Raw genomic sequence first — 22,182 nt, forward strand, 5'->3', positions numbered from 1 at the left:
GCGCCTCCTGCAGGAAGTGTCCATTGCCCCTGCCTGGCACTTGCCCTCCCCTGCCAACGAGCCCTCGGGCGCTGCTCGGCCTTGGACCCTGCCACGGCGGGCCGGCCCGAGTGCTGTCCACCAGCCCAGCAGTGACACACGCGCCAAGTTAAATGAGTCACTGCCGCACCCTCCGGGGCACACCTCGCCCTCGTTCGAAGGTGAAGCATGGCTTCCTGAGGAGTGGAGGGAGACTGAAGCACCAGAAGCAAGGACACCACAGAACAAGAGGTGGCCAGAAGGCAGCAAGGAATAGAACGGTGCACAGACATGCAGAGGAAAGGGAATGGAGCTACGCACGTTCAGATACACACGGTGCCTGTGCTGTTGTGCTGAGGGGAGCTCATTCCAGAAGGATGAAAAATGGTGACAGGGTCTGTACTGTGTCTGGAGGAAAAAGTATATAAGTACAAGATTAAGGTCCTGAATAGACATGATCATTCTATAGACTTGTTTTCCATTAAGTAGAAGTATTTGACATACACCTTTTTTTAAATAAACACAGAATCTTCCCTATTTTCTTGTAGAACACATCTGTACCTTCTCCCAGCTTTTAAAATGAATCGCTTGTTTTCACCAGCTAGCAGCCTTTTTTGAATGGTTGTTTTCCTTCAGAAGACGATAGTTGTGTGTTCCTGCACTGTTACCTGTGTTGTCAAACAATATTGTCAAACTTTGTTGATGTCCTTCCTAATCGTGATTATATGTTGTGGCTGCTGACACAGCCACATAGAGCCTGGAATAGTTTGTGCAAAATATATCATTGGAAAAAGCCATGAGCTTGATGAACTGCCGTACTCTGTGTCAGCACCAAGGCCAATATGTTCCCATTTCTGTTCCAGTGTTTCAACAAACAAACAAACAAACAAACAAATACCTTCAAACCCAAAGTATTCCTTAATGAACTCTCTAGCGTTCTCCGAAAATAAGACGTGGCAGTTTTAGGACTCTCTCCAAAGGCACTGAGCATAGTGACAAGATTAAGGTGGCAAAATCAAGAAGACCGACAAGACTGAGCAGCCAAAGTAATGTGGAAGAGGCTGTGGAGAATAACTTGGAAGCTGAGGGAAGAACACAGGAAAATTAGTTAATGAAAAAAAAATAGAGAAAAGAGGATAAGGAAACAGAAGAGCATCTAGCAAAATATTAGATGGGAGAGGGCATGTGGAGGTGGTGGCAGAGAAAAGGCAGGTAAAAAAAGAGCTTTATTGAAGGATGACAAGCGACAATTTGGAAGAAGTGTGAATTCAGTATTTGGCAAAAAGCAGATTAAAGAAAGTGACAGTACTTCAGTGATTCCAAAAATGTTCAAATTAGGGTTGTTGTTTTTTTTTAATGAATGAAAGACACTTGGTGTAATCAGAATAGGCATCACTCCAGAAATGGGATAACAGTAAAAACAGCAAGCAAAAAGGAAAAGAACAGCTGCAGGAAATGTTCTTTCAAAAATACAGATTACTGGAAATAGGAACCTGGTGTTGACTGGGATTTGTACAGGTTAGGGAACTGCTGTCACAGTTCTTACAGTAAATGCAGTCCAACCAGTGGCAAGACAAAGATTTAAAGTGTAAATAGGAAACACAGGCTGTTATTCAATCCTAACATAGGCTGTTATTCTATTCTATTCTATTCTATTCTAATCTTTATTGGATATGAAGTGGGAATTTTAGTATGAGAGCTTGAATTTTGTTGAAAGGAGATGGTGTGGGAAAGCAAGATACAAAGGTAAATTGTCAGACTTGGCTTAAGAAAACGCGGCAGAGGAAAGTGGACAGCAGAGGACAAGTTGTAACAAGAACTTGTAAGAGCAAGGCTGGCAAGGGAAGAAACAGCACTGAGGAAACTTCCAAAACACTCTTAATGCACACCCGAGAGGTGAGTGCTCAGCTCCTACGTGCAGAAGAGCGAACTTTAAGAGTGACATTTAACTGCCACAGTGAAAGCAAATTTTGAACAGTAATGAGAAGACAAAGGAATGATAAAAGGTGCTTGGCTAGACTTTTCTCCTCAGAGAAAAGGCAGATCTGAGTCTCAATTCCCACAAATATTTTGAGAGAAATTAACTTGGTCCAGGAAAACTCAGGGGAAAAAACCAAAACAGACGTTCAGATCAGACAGAAATAGTAATGGTTGTTAGCACAAGGTCGGTTACTCTGGCGAATGCTGTACTGAAGATTATCCTTATACAGTTTCTGCTTTGAAATTTGTTTTATTTGCATTTCTTCCCCAAGGCCATTTTGTTAACAACTTTCAATATTTTTAGAACTCAAAATACATTGCAAATTGCAATACACATCCAGAAATGAGACAGGTTGCATTTCAACCACTGAAGTGATGAAAATTTCACCAGAAACAGAGCATTCTTTGGTTAAATAAGAACAGCAGTTCAAAATAGCAGTGCCTAAGTTCTGTACATGCATTTCTTTTGTCCAAATTAGCAAAAAATGAGAACCCAACCTTTCACTTCGTTTTCCTTTTTTCAGCAAGTATACAGAAATGACTAAATAAATCTTTTAAATATTACAAGGCCACAGTTAAAATTTTAAACATGTTGCACAACAAACTTTTTTTGGGAAGCTACAGAAATAACGAAAATACAGAACACATGGAAATTACACATCAGCTAGTTAAAACACTTAATAAATACATAAGAGCTTATCAACACCTTTTATGGAAATGCCTGTTTGATCCAATAATTAAAGCTTAACAAATAAATGGGATTTTTGCTATTGACTTGAACTGAAGCAAGATCAGACTCTACAGTCTTAAGGAACTATGGTTTTATTATAGTATTTCAGATAAGACTCTTTGGGTTAAAAGTTTCAACAAACATCACTTAGCAAGTGATGACCAATATTACTTGAGACATTTGTCTGTTTAAAGAAAAATTAGAAGTAGCTTATAAATAATAATATAAAGCCCAAATAAGCAAACTACTATCACCTCCCTTTTTTTTTTTCTTTTTTTTTTTTTGGTCTGAAAAATTCCTTTCAAAATCTCCAGGTCATATTTTTGATGAATTTCTACAGACTTCCAAGGACTCTCATGGTAGCTGTTCCTTGGGTGAGAGAAGCATGAAATGAGAACAGGTGATTTAAGACAGCATTTCTTCATGAGGCCCCTTTTGTCACTTTACATGTCACCAGCATTTCATGTTTTGAGGTTCTGCCAAGAGCCTCACGGCAGGTCCATATAGAAAAGCTTCTTGATGAATGTGTCATTTTACAATACAGAAGCTACTCCAATTAATCTGTGTGTGCAGGGAGACAGCCTATAACAAGTAGGGTGTTGTAAATTCAAAACCTGCCTTAGTACACACTAACTTCTTAAACCATTAAAGCTCTTCTGAACCTCGTTGACACAATCCCTTACTGCTTCAAGGCTAGTTAGTAAGTTAATGGATAGGACATAGGGTCATGTCACTGTTGCCAGGGGATGTGAATGAAATTGAGAGTATAGTAACAGTAGCACTTCTAAAATTCTTCCTCTCTTCAGCTGTTTAAACATTAAAATTGTATTCTGGATTTGCTTAATCTGTGTGTGTTTAGGAGTGAGGGACGGAATAGGGGTTTCAGGTTTCTCTGGGAATAATAGCGAACTGGGATAAGGAAATAGGTAATTATAGTTTCACAGAAATGTTACATGTGTGAAATTGTCTTACAAGGTCTAGTATTCTTCCTGTTGAACTCAGATTTAAAAGTCCCATTAATCCTAAAGGACCCAGTCATCAAATCCATACTGGACGAAGATCCCCATGGCAAAATTATATGAATCAAGGAGGATTTCACTTGACGGTATTCTATAAATCTGTATAGGATGAGCCATCTTGCTTCAGTACTACACAATGCAAGATTCAGGGGCAAACTCAAATGTGAAAATGCAACTCATGTGCCAAGAAAAAAAAAAGGAAATAGATTCAGGCAGGACACTTCCTCCTTTTGTGTAATTACCTCTGCAAAAGATCTGCACAGCTAACAAAATCTCTGGCAATGAGACAAGAATAAAAAAAAGCTTGGTGAATATCATAACAAAGTTTCCCCCCCTCAATTGCCTTTGCTTCTTACAGAATGCCAGGAACAGTAGTGATGCCTGGGACCCGGGACTCACCCTAGGGCTAAGTGGCCCCTTGTAGTTAAACCAGCATGGTGCCCAGCTGTTCTGGGAATGAACTCCCTCTCTCCATGCCTGAGCCAAAATAAGCTCAGCTACACTTAATTGGCTTCCAGCTGATCATGGCTCATGCAGCTGCCTCTGAGCTCTGCCCAGGGATTAACCTGTACAAGCTCAGGGCACTCGCCCAGGCACCCAGGCTCCTCCCCAGCCCAGCAGGCTGATGTCCAGAGCTCAGGTGCACTCCCAGGGATGCTGGAAGACCTTCCCCACAGGCACTGAAACCCCATCTCAATGTGTCTCTTTCTTAATGTAACAGGGAGAGCAGCCATATCATTTTCAAACAGTGCGGTGGCTTGGCTGGTTAGCCATGGGAACTTTCTTTCTGTGATACCTTAAGAGCTGCAGAATAAGTTTATCAGGAGGACATCTACAGAAAGGGCTGACGGTGGTTAAAATACCTTTGAACTCTTTTGGTCTCTTTTGGTATTACTGCATGAGAAGCCTATACATAATGTGTTTGCAACGTTGCACTTTCCACACTGGGAAAAGTAGTTTTTTGTGGCCCGAAATACCTACCATCTTTAGGCTTCTTTAAAAAATAAGTGCATGAACAAGCCCTTTAAATCTTAGTGAGGAAACAGAATTAAGGGACAGGCTCCACCCCCAGTGGAGTTAGTGAGGGCTTACAAAAAATCAGTTGCACAAGCCAGTTAAAAATAAAGCAGTGGCTGGAGCAGGGAGGCAAAAAAAAATGGGACTACAGGCTATTAAAAATACTTTTCCTGTCTCAACAGGAACAGGCTAGCTGAGAACATTTACTCTAAATTCTTCTTATGAGAATGTTTATACTTGTATTGAGATAATCCTTGTGGGGCTGATTTGATTTTGGCCCTTGATGTGTTTAACCAGCTTTGTGTCAGAGACAAGTTATATTGGAGCTGTGTTGTTTGAACTGATTGCATTTTTTCTGCTAAAGAGAGAAGTTTTACTCAATTTCCAAGTGAAATATCAAATTATCTAATTAGGGAAAAACACTCATAGAAAATAGAATTTAGCAAATGAGGACGGCTTTAGCAAATAATTTGTTTTTAAACTTAAATACCTAAATTTGCAGCTATTAAGTTTCTCTTAAAGTACTTACAAATCAAGGGAGACAAAGCAGCAGTAATACCTCCACAATGCATGGAGGCTTCTGAGTAGGCAATTTGCTTTTTCTGCAAATCAAAACATTATATTTAGCACATAGTGTAGTTCCCCTGTGGGTGCACAGCAATAGAAGTCAAAACAAACAGATACAAAGCATTTTAAAAACAGCATTTCAGATGACGCATTGCCTGCTTGAAATGACAAGTCTGTACATTGCAGGGTAGGGCTAGTATCCACCTCTCCTTTATAATTTGAAAGTCTGTGTTGATTTATTTTCACTCCACTCCATGTGAGACGGGGCTATTTTGAAGCCTCTTGGGAGAAGAAAAAAAAATCACTGTAAAGAAACCATCTACCATGAAATTTTAAAAGTGTTTGGAAAGAAAACTCAGGAGATTTCTATCTCAAAGCCCATTCAATCATCCTTTACTTGGAGCTGCTTTTAAATACTCTTCTACTGCAATGGGAGAAACTTCTCCATACCAGCTTTGAAGCCAGATGTGTTCAATGTTCATTTTCATGAAGAACCACTCATAGCTACGAGGCCACTTTCTTACCACTGGGTGCCTGGAAGGACAAAGACAAGGAAAAAAATTAGAAGATGTGCCAAAGCATATGCATATTCTGCTTTTTTCTTCAGCCTAGTGTGTTCAGCCAGAGTGAAACCTGAGATATGAGAACACCCCCATTCATCTTTTTGGCGCTCCCTTGCTTGCTGTAAAGTTTACTATCTTCCACACCCCAGTCTGGGGAGAACTGCAACACAGGCAGCCAGCAACCAGCACCTTGCCCGACTGCAGAACCCTGTCTATAAAGGCAGATGTTGTTTGGTCTCTAAGTAAGTGAAAAACAGTTAGAGAAGACTCTTACGAATGTGTGTCAGGGTTAATAAAACTGGGTAGCAGGTAGAGCGTAGCCTCTGCAAGCTGTCGCCTCCTACAGCCTTCTCATGCTGTATTTATGTCTCATTTCTTTGGCCTTCCTTACAGCTAAGTTGAACAGATTGTCCCTGACTGGGTGCAGATGTCTGATGCTCAGCAAGCGTATCTGTGGGAAGCTCAGCAGTGATGGACAGAGTGGATACAACAGTTCAAGTCCCAGTGTTCACAGGAACATGGGCAGGAAGTGGTGCAAGTCTGGGCAGGGTTGGCTCAGTGCCCCTCTACTCCTGCAGAGGACCCTGCAGCAGAGATGCTTGGTTTGGCAACGTCTTGGTTTCCCTGTCATCGGGAAAATGGTATTTCCTACCATTTTCTGAGCTGTCCCTTTGAGCGCCTATGACTCTGGCATTAGTAGTGGTGTCAGATGCTGCTAGCACTGGATATGCCCCAGAAGCCCTCACTTTATTGTTCTGGCTGTTGCACCCTGACAGCAGAGCATCCTCTGCTGAGGCACTTTTGGACTCTGGATCACATGGAAATTGAATTCCTGTGAAGTCTGTAAAAAAGGCTTGTGTGTCAATATGGCCCCATCTGTTCATGGTCCCATTTTTGCTATCGATGGTACACACTGACAGAGTCTAACCCTGACCCCTTCCTGTAGGTCAGAAAGAATATCACCTCTGGGCTGTTTTGGATTCAAGCTCATCCCAATTTCCCAGCAGTATTTGATTGACCAGGCAAGGTGTGCCTGGAGGACAATCCCTGGCAGCCTGTGTGGGAGGTGTGTGCCCCAGCTAAGGTTCAGGCTTTTCACGCCTGTAATTCTAGAGACCCACTGAAGGGCATGGGGGCACACCCTGTGTGTGTGCTATGCATCTGGGTTGTGCTTGCATCTGTTCAAAGGAGACTGTTCAGGAAGTACTATGGCTTTGAAGCAGCTGGGACATTAGGAGAGGTAATTAAACTTGTAAGCTCCACCCTGAAGATGTTTGTAAGCCCAAAGGCAGCAGACCTCTGCTCTGAGTAGGAGGAGGCTGTAGGTGAAGAGCACTACCTTTTGTAAGGTGGGGTAGAATCATTAAAGATAACAAATACAGCATGGAATTATGGAATCTCTCCTTGGAACCAGGTGACCTATCTTCATAATCCCCAGATTATAAACCGTGTGCCTTACCAGAGTCCAACACTAACTAATTGCATTTCCATATTTCATTTCCTCGAGAGTTAAAAGGTCTATCATTCCAAGCCACACAGAAGCCAACATGCTTCGTGGCCCCAAAGTAAACGTCAGGCTTGTTATTTCTTAGATTTTCTGTACCAAATGGCCACATTTGTGTATTTGTCTCAAACCCATGGGTTGCACTCTACTACATTCCTGTTAGATACAGACCTGGAAAACATTGCTTGCTTGGCAAATTCTACTTCCTCTGGAGGCACCGTGACCATCTGTCCCGTGAGAGTCAGCCTGGTGCACCTTGGATCCTCTGGATCAATTACATTTTTTCTGTGCACAGAGAAAAATGCTCATGAGTAATAGGTTTCTTTCTTTCTAAAGGGCTTTTGGAGAAGTATGAACCTCTGCTCACATATAAAAAGCTTTGTCAAGCCTTGTGGCTCTTCTCTACTCCCAGCTATGCTGTTTGGTGGAGGGGGGAGGTCTGGAAGGAATACTTGACTGATACATAGCTCTGCTGTGGATAGTTGCTTAATCTTACTTTATGCTCACAAAAATTGGATTAGTATATGGTGGATTGTAAAAAATGTGAAAATGGCAGTATTCCCAGACAGATGTACAGACCTGTATTCAGGATTCTGAGAAGAACTGGTGAGATGGTTAGTCTGTGCCTATGCCTACAGAAGAGTATGAATATGTGTATCTGTATGTAAAACATAAAGTCTCTTCATTGTGCTTATCCTAAAAAATCAATTCTTGTTCATTTTTTACCTATTTGTCCACTGCTTTACACCAAATAGAAAAATTCTCCAATTGCCTTCAGACCAAGACAGGGAAGGTACTTGTTACTTTTTGGCTCTGTATATAGTAATAATAAATAACTCCCATTAGTAACTGCAGGGCAATTGTTGACTCTGACATACACAATACGAGCATATAAATCATAAGTAAATCGACCAATTGCAAAAAAATAGTGTACGAAATGACTGCAAAGGCTTGATCCTGGCAAATGCTGAGCAGCCCCAAGTCCTGTTGCCAGCAGTTTGAGACTGCTTAGCATCTCAGGGAACTGTCTTCCCATGTCAGCTCAAGAAACTACATTAGGAAATGAAAGCTCCATTTCTTCTTCACTGTGTTTTAATCACAGTAAATTACATCTCATCTGTGTACAATTTTACTTAAAGATCTTGGCTTGAGCCCTTTAGCCTTAACTGTGTGCAATCTGCAATGGCTTCATTTTTGGTTATATCTCAATGTGTGTCTAGTGTATGCAGGAAACATATGGGCATCCTCCTGCAGCTAATTTAACACCTGCAGATTCTCCACAGATGGCTATGGGAGATTATGTAGCTCACTAGATAAAGTATCTGCTTTTCTAGACAGGGTCATGAACAGAGATACATAAGGAGGTACAGGAGGCTGATTGATACTTGCCTACATCCAGTAAGCACTTGCTACTGTCTGCAGCCTGACCTCCAAAGTGCCATTTGCAGTCACATCATCTCAGGGACACTTTTTCAGTGTCCTGTTCAGTCTGGAGCAGCAATTATCTGAAGGGGATGTTCAGTTTAACAACTTTTGGACAAATTCCACTTGTATTCTTTTTCCTCTCCCATGCTTACTGATAGGAGGAAGGGCCAAGGCCAAAGACCAGACTCAAACTTTCTGTTCACATCAACTTATAATGGTCTAATTTTCTCTAATACAATTTTTAAGCTATAAAATAAAACATGAGTGGTGTTCTGAGTACCCAAAAATCTGCAGCCCAGGCATTGGGTTTATTTCTATCAGTGTGTATGCAGAATACAAACTTGTCTACATGATCATCTTGGCACACCGTAGATCCTCTCAGCACTGACTCCTACTGCCTGCTGAAGATTCATTTCACGTCTGGGTTACAGTGGCCTGAAAGCGCTCCATCCCTAAGGGACACAGCTCCACGGCCCAGGGACACCTGTAGCTCCTGGCATTTCTTTTGCGTAGGCTTTGGGTGTTGTGTGACTGCCCAGCATCCATGGCCCAGTGGGATACTCACCCACCAAAACACGAGTAAATACAGGCAAATACAGTGAATACAGCTGAAGAGAAAGGAACCAAATCCCACATGCAAAGGGTGTCAGCTGAAGGTCTGCATGTCCAGCAGCCAGGGCAGTGCACATTCACACTCTTTCAACACCACCCTGGATGGTGAAGTGTTAAAGTCCATTTGAAGTAATCTCCTGATCTATTGTTATCTTTTATGCTTAATACTGTACCCAAAGCCCTCTGCATATGTTTATATATTCAATATATATTTAACATATATATAGATGAAGGAAAGGGACTTCTTGCGAGCAGAAATTCAGTTCAGAAAATTGCTTTAAAACAACTGTGCATCTGAGTATATGATACAATTTCCTCCACAGCCTAACAGTATAATAAAACAACTGAAGAGCCAGGAAAAACAGCAATATTTGCAAGTGTCTTTCTTGCACACAGCTCCTAGGTAATATGTGGTTAATTACTTCCAGAGTGGATTTTGAAAGGGATTGTTATTAAAAGATGTCTGTGTTTCACAGAGCAGATTAAGGTGATAGATTTTGGATGTGATCAGGAACAGTGAGAAGTTTTGGTCTGGCCTCAGATTACAATTATTTGGTGTTTTTGTGCAAGTGCATGTTTATTCTGTAAGCATACTATTTGATTTTGAGTAGGCAGTAGAGCTGATGTAGCTGTGGTTAAGCAGTGAACCCTGCCTGCCTTTGCTGAGAAAGTTTTGCCTAATAGGACTAGTGTCTGATGTGACTCTTCCCCAATTGACATGAAAAGCTGCTCTCCAGATATTTGGCTGACAACAAAGCCCACACACTGTGCATCCATAATTTGAATAGTTTTATTTATGGGTTTTTTTCCCTGCCTGCTTCTGTTTACATTCTCATGAGCCAGGGTGCTACATTGATTGACACACATTATACTACCTTCCCAGTAAAAATTATTCAAACTGAATTTCGCACATTGGAATAATATTCTGGAGGGTCAGTTTGTTTTTCTGGGAAATGACTCAAACAAATTATTTGTTGAGATTATGTTAGGTGAAGTTTTGGAAGAGCTAAACAGGACAATGATACATTTGGGTTCAGCACACTGTTACTACTTTGCTGGTTTTGCTTTCAGGGCTGCCTCTTATCATAGGTTTTCTGTTTCAGAATAGGAACCTTGTATTCTAATCTGACATTAGCATTAGTATTTTCTTTTTCAAAGGAGCCCTTCATATTCTGAAGTAAATCTGTTTCTGCATCTCTTTTTTTTTGGCCTAGTATTTCCCTAATGGTGTTTGATTACTGTTATACTTCTTAAACCATCAAAACCCACTAAACTTACAGCTATCATTTCTAAATGTTGTGAATGGGTCTTGAGTCTTCAGTGTTGTTGCCAGTGCAACTAATGCAAATGCAAGATTTTCTTCCTAGGACTAAAGTGGTATAGTCAGGGATTTATGTAATATTTTTATTAAAGATAATTAAGGGATATCAGGGATTAATAGATATATTTACTAAAACATTCCTCACTTGCATCTGTAGAGATCTAGTCATGCATTCACTAGACATTTCTTGCCTCTGTATAAATACATATTCAGCTCTCAGTCCCTGAGTTCCTTTCATCTTTTCTGTCACAAGAACAAGTGGATGCAGAGGAGCGGTTTTATGTAACATTTGTGTGCTGCTGACTGGGTGTGAGGGGGAGGCAGAGTCAGGGGTAGAGACGGTGACACTGTTGGTCTCTTGAGGAAACCCAAGGTTGTTTCTCAGGTGGTTTTTTTTCACCCGAATCAAGTCCTCTGTCTCCATGGAGAGGACTCATGAATGCTACAGTAAAATATGAACTGAGGGGAAGAGAAAGCAGGTGACTGCGAAAGAAGACCAAGCAATAGGGAACGCATGATATATTTTCATGCTTATTTGAAATACATACACTTTGTTGCAGAAAATTAGGAAGGCCAGATTAAAATGGAAGAAGATTCAGTTGATGCATTTTATAAGAAAACAGTGCATTAAGAGAGATCATCTTAATTATTCATCTGATCTGTGAAGAGAGAAGAATTGATTGTTCCTGTTCCTCTGCTTACACTGAGCAAAGTAGGTATGCAGAGTTTGACCCAATCCAGGCAGTTTTCTTCCAAGTGTGTGAGATGACATCACTTAAAAGGTGCCAGCTTTACTGAGCTTAAGGAGAGACCTACATCCAATTGAAAAATACTTCCCAACAGAGATGCAATGCTGTAAAGCACACTGCTAATGAATGTCCCACTTATTTTACTATGTAACACTTCCGCAATTTCTGGGTCGTGGTTCAAGAGTGGTTCAGAGTAAAGAGTGCCACCTACTCATTAAATTCTTTACTACACTAGCCATCTCCTGGAGTTTAATTAGAAGGTTCTTATACAGCAACTGTCCAAGTCCAGGTGTTATGAATCTATACTTCAGGCTGCTGTGGTTATACTGGCACATAAGATGATGATGTTGGGACTTGGTTAGTATTCCCTTTCACAGTTGAGATCTTTGCTTTGACTGATGATGCTCTGTCTCCTGGTTTTTCACCAAAAGTATCCCTGAGTATATCTTCATTCTCAGCCTCTGCAATCCATTAGTGAGGTGACACTGATCTGACACAGATCAATAGTAAAAGCAAATTAAGAGTTTGGAAGGCACTGGGGAAGGAAAGCCAGGTACTCCCAAGGAAGGAGAATGGCAGGAGGGTTCAGTACTGCTCCAGTCTCTGGGTGTGGAAGCAGGGGTCTATGCAGAGGAATCCCTTTCTTTTTCTTCTTCCCCAGCCTCCTTTTCCCACAAAGGAGCTTACATCCTTCTCCTCCACCCCCTGAGGAAACGAGACCTTCCATTCTCCCTGGGGGGGATACACAAATCCTTCCTATCTCCCCTGAACACATTTCTCACTGCCATGTGAGAAAGCACTGCTCTTACCCCTCTACTTCTTCAGAGTTGAAGAGAAAAGAAGTTGGGAGAGAGCTTTTTCCTGTTGCAGAAAAGAAGAGACAGAGCCAAGAAGAAAGCCGCAGAGAACAGTTTTCCTACATTTTTTTTCAGCTTTAAAGCACACAGCTCATGAGTGGCATAAGGGCAATGACTGCCTCTACACAGTCTAAGCTCTCCTATAATGGTAGCAGTCGTGAAAACCCATGTAATTTGGAGGTGGGGACTGGCTGTTGACACAGCTCATCCCTGTCACCTCCCATGGATGCAAGGTAGGTGACTCTGTCACACCCTGCACAGGGCTCCTCTTCACATAGCCCCAAACTGGGCACAAGGTGAAAAGGCAGTTATCTCCTAATATACAAAATGCATCATAGGATTTTTGTGCCCTAAAATCTACAGAAAGGAAGGGAGGGAATGCTCTGTTCTGAGAGAATTACTGTAAAGTGCATATAATTTTGATTCATAAATGTGATTAATTTTGAAAAGTAAGTAATTCTCCTCATTCATTTGTTCACCACTAACTATCAGAGTCTCTGAAGCCGAAAGAATGTATTGGTGCTGCTAATCTGCATGGCATGAACGTCAGACAAAATCTCCACTGAAAGCGATTTCGTAATCTGAAAAGCTGTTGCTGGCCTTCAACCGGATATGGCTAGGCAGTTCTGCCCTGCTCTGATTTTGACAAGAATTTCTTTATCAGCTGTGTTTGGGAGCCAGCAAAGACAGTTAGAACATCCTTGCTTTTGGAAGAGGTCTTCTGTTTTGAATCTGAAGTCAAGTAAGAGAGCTAAAGATTATTGATGCAGTGGCTGTTCATCTAAGCGAGCCTGTGTTCATAGTATATGTGTTTTAATGTTTTAAATAATTTAACTCTTACTGTAAGATAATCCTTCCTAAAATGTTTTAATTTCAATGTGTTACCTGAAGCCAGTCTGTTTGCCTGTCTCCACTGACAATAGCAATGCGTTTCTTCAGCTGAACTCTGTTTCAGACAGGAAGCTTTTATATAGTTTAACCATAGACCATTCATGGAGGAAAAAAAAGAATCACAGCATCAACTATTTCTGTACACAGAGTCAGAGAAACACTATTTCACTAGAAAGGGATTTTAGGAAGTTGGTTATTTAAGAACACTGGAAAAATAGTAATTTAGTATTGTGTGCATTGGGTCATGATGATAGTAGGTTTCATGTTTGACTTTCTAATTTAGTATCTTCATGATTTTTTTAAATAAAGATTTTTCAGGAACAACTACTGACATAATTATTTGCATATGACTAAAAAGGGCCAATATAAATACCAGAACTAGAAATGTGTCTGTGCCACAGAATCAGGAGGTGGATCTCAAAAACTGATGGCTGTCTGAATTCAGCCTTTGTCTTGTGCATGCGTAATTTCTCTTTGTGTAAAGGTACAGTACCAAATTTCTTTGTTATATTAACCCATGTATTAACAACAGTGACTCTACAAACCCAGCAGTAGTTATATGTTGAGTGGCCACATGACATCTCAAAAGTTGTGTCTTCCACCCATGGCAGGCTTACTGTCCATCAGGATTGCCCAGGGAATGAAGTTGGATGTTTGTGCATGCTGCCAATCCACCACACAGCAGGAACCCAGACTCACAAAATTCTTCTTCTCTTCCCATGGCTTGGTGGCTCAGCACTTCCTGTCAACATTTTCCATGTGGAGTTTAGGAAACCTATGGAGCCAGCTTATATCCACTGAAGACATCTGCCTGATCATGCCCATCTGCTAGCTCAAGCACAAGATGAGCATAGTGGGTAAAATGGCTCTGACAGAGTCACCCCTGATGAAAATCATAAATCGGGAGTGGAATCTGAATTCATGAAAATCACTCACAGACAGCAGTGTGGATTTGAAATACCATTCTCCAAACTAATAGCAGGAAAACTAGTAATAGCAGGAAAAATCCAGAGGTGGACTGACCGAAGCTTGCTGCTTTTGCCTTGTATGAAAACCAGTTCACAGCAGCCTTGTAACCGCTCCTTCTCTAAGAAAGCTGCAGGGTGTCCCTGTGAATGTGCTGAAACTTATGTCAAGGAGGCGACACACGTTTAAAATTAATTGCGTGTTTTCCAGGCTGCAGCTGTAGTGAGGCAGACTCAGGAGCTTACTTGGAAAGAGGAATCCTCTGAGCAGCCTGTGTGTTGGGAAATGTGTTTAGAACAATAGCTGCTCTATTCTTTAATGTAGGGCTTGGTCTTGTTCCCTCTGAAAGCTGAAAGAATGGGACTCAATCTTTTCAGCTTGTCAGTGGCATAGACATACCAGCTTAGTCTATTTATAGCCCTGAACCATTTAATTTTTCTTGCCTCCATTATCCATTTATCAGCCTTCAGATAAAATGCTGTGTAGTTGCTAACAAATGCTGTCTCTATCCTGGCCATCAGAGCCTTCTCAGAGGGGGGCAGCCCATCTCCGTCTGGGGAGGCATTCTCTAGGTCAGGATAAGGAATCCAGACTGTAGCTGCAATACTAAAATGTCTTGCAATTAGTGCCTAGTCAGATGTGTCGCAGCTCTCTTTCTTTCAATATTAAATGTTATTTTTCTTATTAGTTTAGGGTTTTCAAATTTTCTCTCCAGCTGATGAAATATTGAGGCTGGAGCACCATAAAGGCCAGTCTGTATTCCTCACTTCCTTGAAAGGGAAAATATTTATTGTCAAGGTTTGGAACTTGAGTCTGTTCTGAAACAAAACAAATGAAATTTGCTACTAAATAAATTTAATATCAAATTGGTATACACAAGCCACTTGAAACTCATTAGGTACACAAAGACATTGAAATGTCAGCTATGTTTTCTTTCTAAAGGCCAGAGATTTCTTTTGCGTGCAATAGGTCAGACGCATTTTTCAGGAGAGTGCCAAATACTCCCAGGAGCATTGGCTACAGGCATCGATCAGCTTTCACATTTATTTTCATTCTTGCAACTCAGAGTAGGTTAATAATGGAATTCTAACAAAGTTCCACATGAAAACAAGCTACAAATGCATTGTTGGCATAGCAAGGACATGAACTTTCTCACGTAGAACATTATTCATTTAGCTATTATGCATAATTATTTTGAAACCAAAACAATTAATGATGCACTTGAAGAGAATGTCTGACAAGAATGACACTCACCTTTGTAAAGAAAACCTCGCAGATACCATTTTAAATACTAACAGGACCTGAGGTCTCACAGAGTGAAAGGTCTTGCCTCTCATATAGTGCTAGTAAAGAAGACTTTTGCCATACCAAACTTGAGCCACCACATAAAGCTCTGCACTGAAGATGCTGTGTGCTGTTTGCATGGCACAGCTTGGCTATCTCAGCAGGTCAAGTGCACCCCAAAGCTGGGGACAGGTCACCCCAAGCACTGGCAGCAGGAAACCTTGTTGTTTTCTTGAGTGTCATGCTGCCTGCAGAGGCCCTTTCTGTGGATTAACAGTGGGGTGGTGTGCCGGGCTGCAGTTTTAGATGCTACTACTTTTAAATGTAAAAATCACTCATGGATTCCTAGTTTAAAACATAGATTAATTTCTGACCCTGGTTATAGGGGAAGGGAAGAGAAGAAAGGTAAACTCCAGTGCCCGTACCCTTCCTTACTGTGAGATAGCTTCAAAGCTTGCTCACATTTTCATATCATCAAAATCAAAAACTGTAGTTCAAGTAAAGACGCAACTTTTCATTGTCCGTATTGCTTGTCCTTTGCACTAATGCCAACCAACATCTGTTCCAAATGAGAACTTCAGAAATAATGAAAAAGAAACTGAAGGTGAAAATAAAATAAATAATGCATGGAGCACTGATCAAACTCTGAATCTATGTACTCAATTCAGTAGTAAGTTCAATATCTGGAGTATGGTTATATGCTAAAATGAGGATATCCTGTTTTCCTCCACCTTCTCTTTTCCTTTCCCCTCACCTTTGTTCTTCTCTGGCTCTTGAGGAGCTGATTCAAGTTACTAAGCCAGTAGAAATCTTATCCAGAAAAAAAAAACCTGAGTTCCTGAGCTAAAATAGGCCCACCATATGGTCAGCTGGAGGGAGGAGATGGGATTGCATGGCCAGGAGCAGTACTGGCCACAGTATGAAAAGAAGGATCGGCAGAAAAACTTATTCTCGCTGTCAGGATAATTTTCTTCAGACTTATGTTTCAGCTCAGGCTGAGGCAAAGCCCAGAACTGATTGGGGGCAGGGTAGCACATGACTGGTGGTAGGGAGGGAGAGGAGGGATGTGACAAATGGTAATTAGTTTGGCCTGAGCTGTTTTGGAAATCCAGGTTTAGCTTCTTGGTGGTGCCCAGAGAGCTCTTCTCACCAGAAAGTACAGTCTCAGGCTGCAGAAGGGACTAGAGAGGCAGATGACAGAATCCAGGTTGCCCTGGCTGCAAAACAAGCAGCAGCAAATATTTGTCATACTGATCAAAAGGGTAGTGGTTTGAAAATTAATAGTGATGAAATAAAAAGACATTGAATAAATATCCTCAAAGGTTTGTGATGTATATGGATTTCATATTCCTATAAATCATGTAGCATTTCTCTTTTGTTGGTGAATTGGCACTTCCCAAACAGGTAAATCGGGCAGTGATGTTAGTAAGCCATAAAAGGCAAAGACTTTCAAGAGTGGCTGTTTAAAGTCAGGGATCAAAGGCCACACTTAAGTGCCTAAGTGGGTGTGTGGTTTTCAGAAGTGTTCAACAGTACCACTTATCATCAATGGAAGCTGCTCTGAGTCTTGGGCCTCTGAAAATAGGGCATTGGGTAGTAGGACATAGGACTTAAAATACATTTTTAAGCACTTGGTCTAGATAGTAAGTTTACTATTAGACTGAATGAAGAAGCTTAGAAAGCAGGAATAAACACCATTAAGCCTGTAATGAAAGAACAGATATATTTATTTTCTAAATGATTAATCCAAAATATTTAATGAAATATTTAAGCAACAAGCAGAACCATTCCAGTGTTAACTTCACTACTTCACTGACCTCCTCAAGCATTCAAAACTGAATTATCTTAACAAATGTTGGTGATAGAAGTTTCCTATTAGGTGTTTGACATTGTAAGAGAAGCCATGATTTCCATTCCTTGGGAATAGGATGTCAACCTGAAATTACTTGTACTGCTTAGGACTAAGAAATGTTTCATTTTTCCAGTATATAACTCTCCAGAAAACAATATATTCTGAAGACAGACAAGTGTAATAACAGTAATGTTTTATATTTGCCATTCCCTGCTTCTCCCAGGGTTCTTCTCAGCGAGCAGGCTTGAGAGGTGGGATGATACTCAAGGCAATCCTCAGCTGGGGAAATCTGCTCTTAAGATAAAACCTCTCCTTCTCCAAAGAGGACCTTAAGTTGGAATAAAAACTGTTAATGCCATTTCTTTCTGAAGGAGTCTGTTCTTACCAGTTCTTTCTCTCTTTCTCCTTGGAACATCAGCTAAGACCTGCTTTGGTAACGGAGTCCTGTCTGACACAATTTCAGTGTCATGTACCTCGTCACGTAAAGAGGCTTTTGTAAATAACACTTCACACAAGGCTGACCCAGCTAAGTTTGCCACATGATTGACTGTAAACAAACATATGGTAGAGATATGTCTTTTTCAAGGAGACAAGAATGGAGGGGGAAATTGAATCATCTTTGAGGTTACATACGTACATTTTACACATGTAAAGCTTTGGGGTCCTGAAGTTATTCATTATACACAAAGAATGAAATGGACCTGTTGGAGCAAGTCCAGAGGAGGCCGTGATGATGATCATAGGGTTGGAGCACCTGTCCTACAAAGATGGGCTGAGCAGTTGGGGTTGTTCAGCCTGGAGAAGGCTCCAGGGAGACCTTATAAGCAGACTTCCAGTACCTAAAGGGAGCCTGCAAGAGAGCTGGGACTTCTCACAAGGGCATCTAGTGACAGGACAATGGGATAATGGATTTGAACTAAAAGAGAGTAGGTTTTGATTAGATGTCAGGAAAAAATTCTTTGCTGTGAGGGTGGTGAGACCCTGGAACAGGTTGCCCAGAGGGGCTTGTGGATGCCCCATCCCTGGAAGTGCTCAAGGCCAGGCTGGATGCGGCTTTGAGCAGCCTGGTCTAGTGGAAGGTGTCCCTGTCTGTGGCAGGGGGGTTGGACTTAGATGGCCCTTAACATTTCTTCCAACACAAACTATGCTGTGATTCTAAGATGCTATGATAGGATTAAGAAGAAGTCAACTCACTGCTGTCTCTGGAAAGAAGAACCTGGGACTGGATATAGGTTGGTAAACCTCAGGCCTGGCTTTCTTTAGTTGAGGGGTCATTTACTGAATGTGATATAAAAGGTGTAAAAAACTTGCAAAGATATAATATTCAATCATATTCTCTGAAGAGGTGGAAATCAAACTGAGTGTCACAGTCCTGAGCATATGAATTGTGAACTGAGAGCTTGAGATCCTCTTACAGAACCCAGAGAGCTGCAGCCCTGTCAAGGCATTCAGCAGGGCCTCCAGAGTTGTTCAGCAGAGCAAAGATGCATTACTGTGAGTCGGATACCCTCTGAAACTCTACGGATTTTATTGTCTAGATCACTATAGACTATTATAGGATCTTGAACACCTAGATTTTATGTAGGCACCTCCAAGAAGAGATTAAAATTTAGGAATTTAATGCACAAGCTGAAAGCCACTCCAGCTGTTGATGCTACAATATACTTCAGTGACACCTCTGCTTTGCTCTACTATGCTTTACCAGGGCAACATACTGCAAAAATTAAAAAAAACCTAGGAAGGAGCATGAAGCTGATCATGAGAGTCAAAAATAAATGCAGGACATTGAAGGTGGGGACCCAGCATTTTGTTCTGAGGTCTGTTTTCTCACTGATGTTGGTAGGAGGCAGATAAAACTGTTACCTGCAGAAATTTCCATCTGCCTCTGGCAGGGTCAGAGAAGCCATGGGATTCTTCAGAAGATCTGTCACAGTGTTATCCTTTGGTGTCACGTAAAAGAAAGGGATTCCAGTGCTGTTATTGATGGGACCATCGCTGAGAAGTAAACAGTTCCCATAGGGCATACCTTGGATCTGCAAAATCCAAATAAGCAACTGGTTACATCTTTGCGCATAGGTGTTGTACAATGTGGAGGATTCCCTCAAAGGCTCTAGCAGAGAGGACAGCCAGTGCCATTGCTCCCACTTTCTGTTGTCATCATGAGACAGCATTTCTTCTAAATTAGACCTATCTCCTCTAAATTATATCTATCATGCTTCTATGAAAACAGATCTCTCCTCTATTTCTTCTCTTTAGTCCTGTCCATGGCACTATAGAGAACATTTTCTCTTCCACTAAGCTTAAAGGAACTGCCAAATTAAAAATGTTTAAGTGCATGAATGTCTTTTTTCCTGCCATCGATGTCAGGAAATGTTTACTCTAAACCACTGCTGGTACCTTTCTTCAAACCCCAAAAGATATAGAGCCTAATTTAGCCTTGATTCAGCCTGCTTTTTACTCTAATATTGCCTCGTCTTTTGGTTTTAACTTGCAATGTGATTGCATCAGTTCACAAAAACAAAAAAAGAAGCATTTTAGCTAGAATTGTGTTTTAAGTCAAACTGGACATCAGCTCAGCTTCCTGGGCAGGAACATCAGATCAGGGGTTGTGTCTCAACTGCCAAATAAAACCTCCTCCCATGGCAGAGAAGGGACACTAAGGAGCCAAGTTTTCAAAAAGATTTTCTCACACTGACCTGTGTGCACACAGTGGTTATAATGCATGCAGAAAATGTCCTTGCCCAGTAGTGACACTCATTAATATACTTCAGAATAATGTATACTCCTACTATGCTTTTCATCACATTATAAATAGCAATGACAGATATTCAATTAATTACTCCTTTTTTTCATGTCTTCAGATATTTTTTCCTCCTGGTCTACTAGATGTTAAACAGTGAAATTCTCTGTCAGTACATTAAATCTTTTGCAACAAAATCAAATTAAATACGAATAGTTAATAAGAAAATCCTGGATGATATTGTTATCTGGGTAGCATGCTTTGTGATTTTTAATGTTTATATGCCTTTAAAATTTTAATGCTTATAGTGCTTATAAATGGTCTTTGTTGGCTTTCCTTAAAAGTAATGCTTTAATGATATTACATAACTTAGAAAATAAAAATACTTGTTTATTATTAAGAGTTACATTTGGAAAAAAAAAGCTCTCAGTAATATCACAGGACATGTTCCCATTGCTTAAAATAGTCTGTCATGCAAGGTTAATGTTACTCTGTATTCTCAAAAATAATTGTGATCACAGGCAGCATAGTTCAGCATTCAAAGCAGCAAACACCACCCCCCAAATTTCAAATTTTATTATGAATCAGATTTTTCTGTATTACTTCTGTGTTCTGTCTGGAGGCAGATAACTGCAGACTATATTATGGCTGTAATTCCACTGAGGGTTTCTGGCATAAACCAAAAGAGTTATGATCATAGGGTTTAATAGGATTTCCAAAAGCTGATGTAGAATTATAGGCCTCTTCTGTCTATGTACATATTCATTTAACAGTATCTTTTTTCAATCTGTTACTTCGTATTTCACAATAATATAAACTACCACTAACTCAGCCAAGCTTTCTGAAGACTTAAGTGCTTCTAAATTTGTTTAATTTTAAATTGTAAGCTAATTAATCTGTGAATGCCTTCAACAGAAAGTTAAGACTGTTTTTTTTTTTTTTTTCCTTTTGTCTGAGTGGTACTGGATGCTGTGTCTTATCCCAACGTTTCATTTTAAAAAAGGAAATATTTTAAAACTGGAAAAAGTAATGACCCCAATTCTCCGGTATAGCCCAGCTATTTGTTTAGTGCTCCTGACAGAGAAATCGTCCTTTAAGCTGGTATGGCCGGACGGAAGGGCAGATTTCGTGGTAGCCCAGCCGGCTCTCCTCCTTCTTTTCCTCACCCTCCTGAAACAGCCCCTCTCCAAACCCTGTGATGCAGCTCTGTCTTCTGGCCTGAAAGAGATTGTGCTTTGTTTTGCTGTCTCTCTGGTGCGGTTTTTAGGGTGCATCCTCCCTCCCTGTGCTCCGAGCACGATTTCTCTTGCAGAGTTTGCGCTGCTCCCTGCGCGGCGCGGGCGCTGCGGGCGGCGGGACGGCGCGGCCGCGGGGGCTGGCGCTCGTCCGGCGGGTAACGCGCGGCGTGGGCGCCGTGGGCACCGTACCTTTCCTCGGGCGGCCCGCGTCGCCACGAAGCCCCAGGTGTTGTGGCGGGCGAGGAAGCGGGCGGTCCCGGCGCGTCCCGGCGCCCCGCCGCCCTCCCGCCGGTAGGAGAACATCCTGGAGGGGGCGGCCCCCTGGCCCGGCCGCCGCGCCGCCGGCCCGGAGCCCAGCGCCGCATCCTCCCGGTACGCCGAGGCCGGGTAGCTCTGCTTCCAGAGGCCGCCCGCCTCCTCCAGCAGCGCGGGCAGCGCCTCCTCGGTGGAGGAGCTGTGCAGCTCGTCCGCCGCCGCCCCCGCCTCGGGCAGCGGCCACGACACTGAGCTGATCACCACGTACCCCCCCGCGCCGCCCCACAGCAGCGCCGGCAGCAGCCACCACGGCCACGGCCGCCCCGCCGACATCTTCTGCGGCAGCGCCCGCGCTGCTCCCGCCGCGCCCTCCCGCGGCCGCCGCCCGCCCCGCACCGCCCCTCCCCGGCGCAGGGTGCCCGCGGAGCCCCGCATCGCCCGCGAGTCGCGTCACGCCTCGGTGTCCTGCCCCCCAGCCCGGCGTCGTGCGGGAGCTCCCGCCCGCACCTGCCAGGGACAGCCCCGGGACAGCCTCCCGCGGCGGCGGCTCGCCGGGCGCGCAGCTCTGGGGCCCCTCGCTGTTCCCGGCCCGCG

General features: G+C 42.2%; 1 protein-coding gene across 1 annotated transcript; it reads right to left on the minus strand.

Moving 5' to 3' along the window:
• Positions 1 to 2,228: 2,228 nt before the first annotated feature.
• Positions 2,229 to 21,944, minus strand: CREG2 (cellular repressor of E1A stimulated genes 2). Its single transcript, XM_048325864.1, has 4 exons — positions 21,523 to 21,944; positions 19,219 to 19,388; positions 7,570 to 7,683; positions 2,229 to 5,865 (listed from the first exon to the last, which is right to left on the minus strand). Exons 1-4 carry the CDS (start codon positions 21,919 to 21,921, stop codon positions 5,718 to 5,720), a joined length of 831 nt encoding a protein of 276 aa, XP_048181821.1. The 5' UTR covers positions 21,922 to 21,944; the 3' UTR covers positions 2,229 to 5,717.
• Positions 21,945 to 22,182: the final 238 nt, after the last annotated feature.

This window comes from Corvus hawaiiensis, chromosome 2 (genome assembly GCF_020740725.1).
Source record: "Corvus hawaiiensis isolate bCorHaw1 chromosome 2, bCorHaw1.pri.cur, whole genome shotgun sequence".
Taxonomy (NCBI): domain Eukaryota; kingdom Metazoa; phylum Chordata; class Aves; order Passeriformes; family Corvidae; genus Corvus; species Corvus hawaiiensis.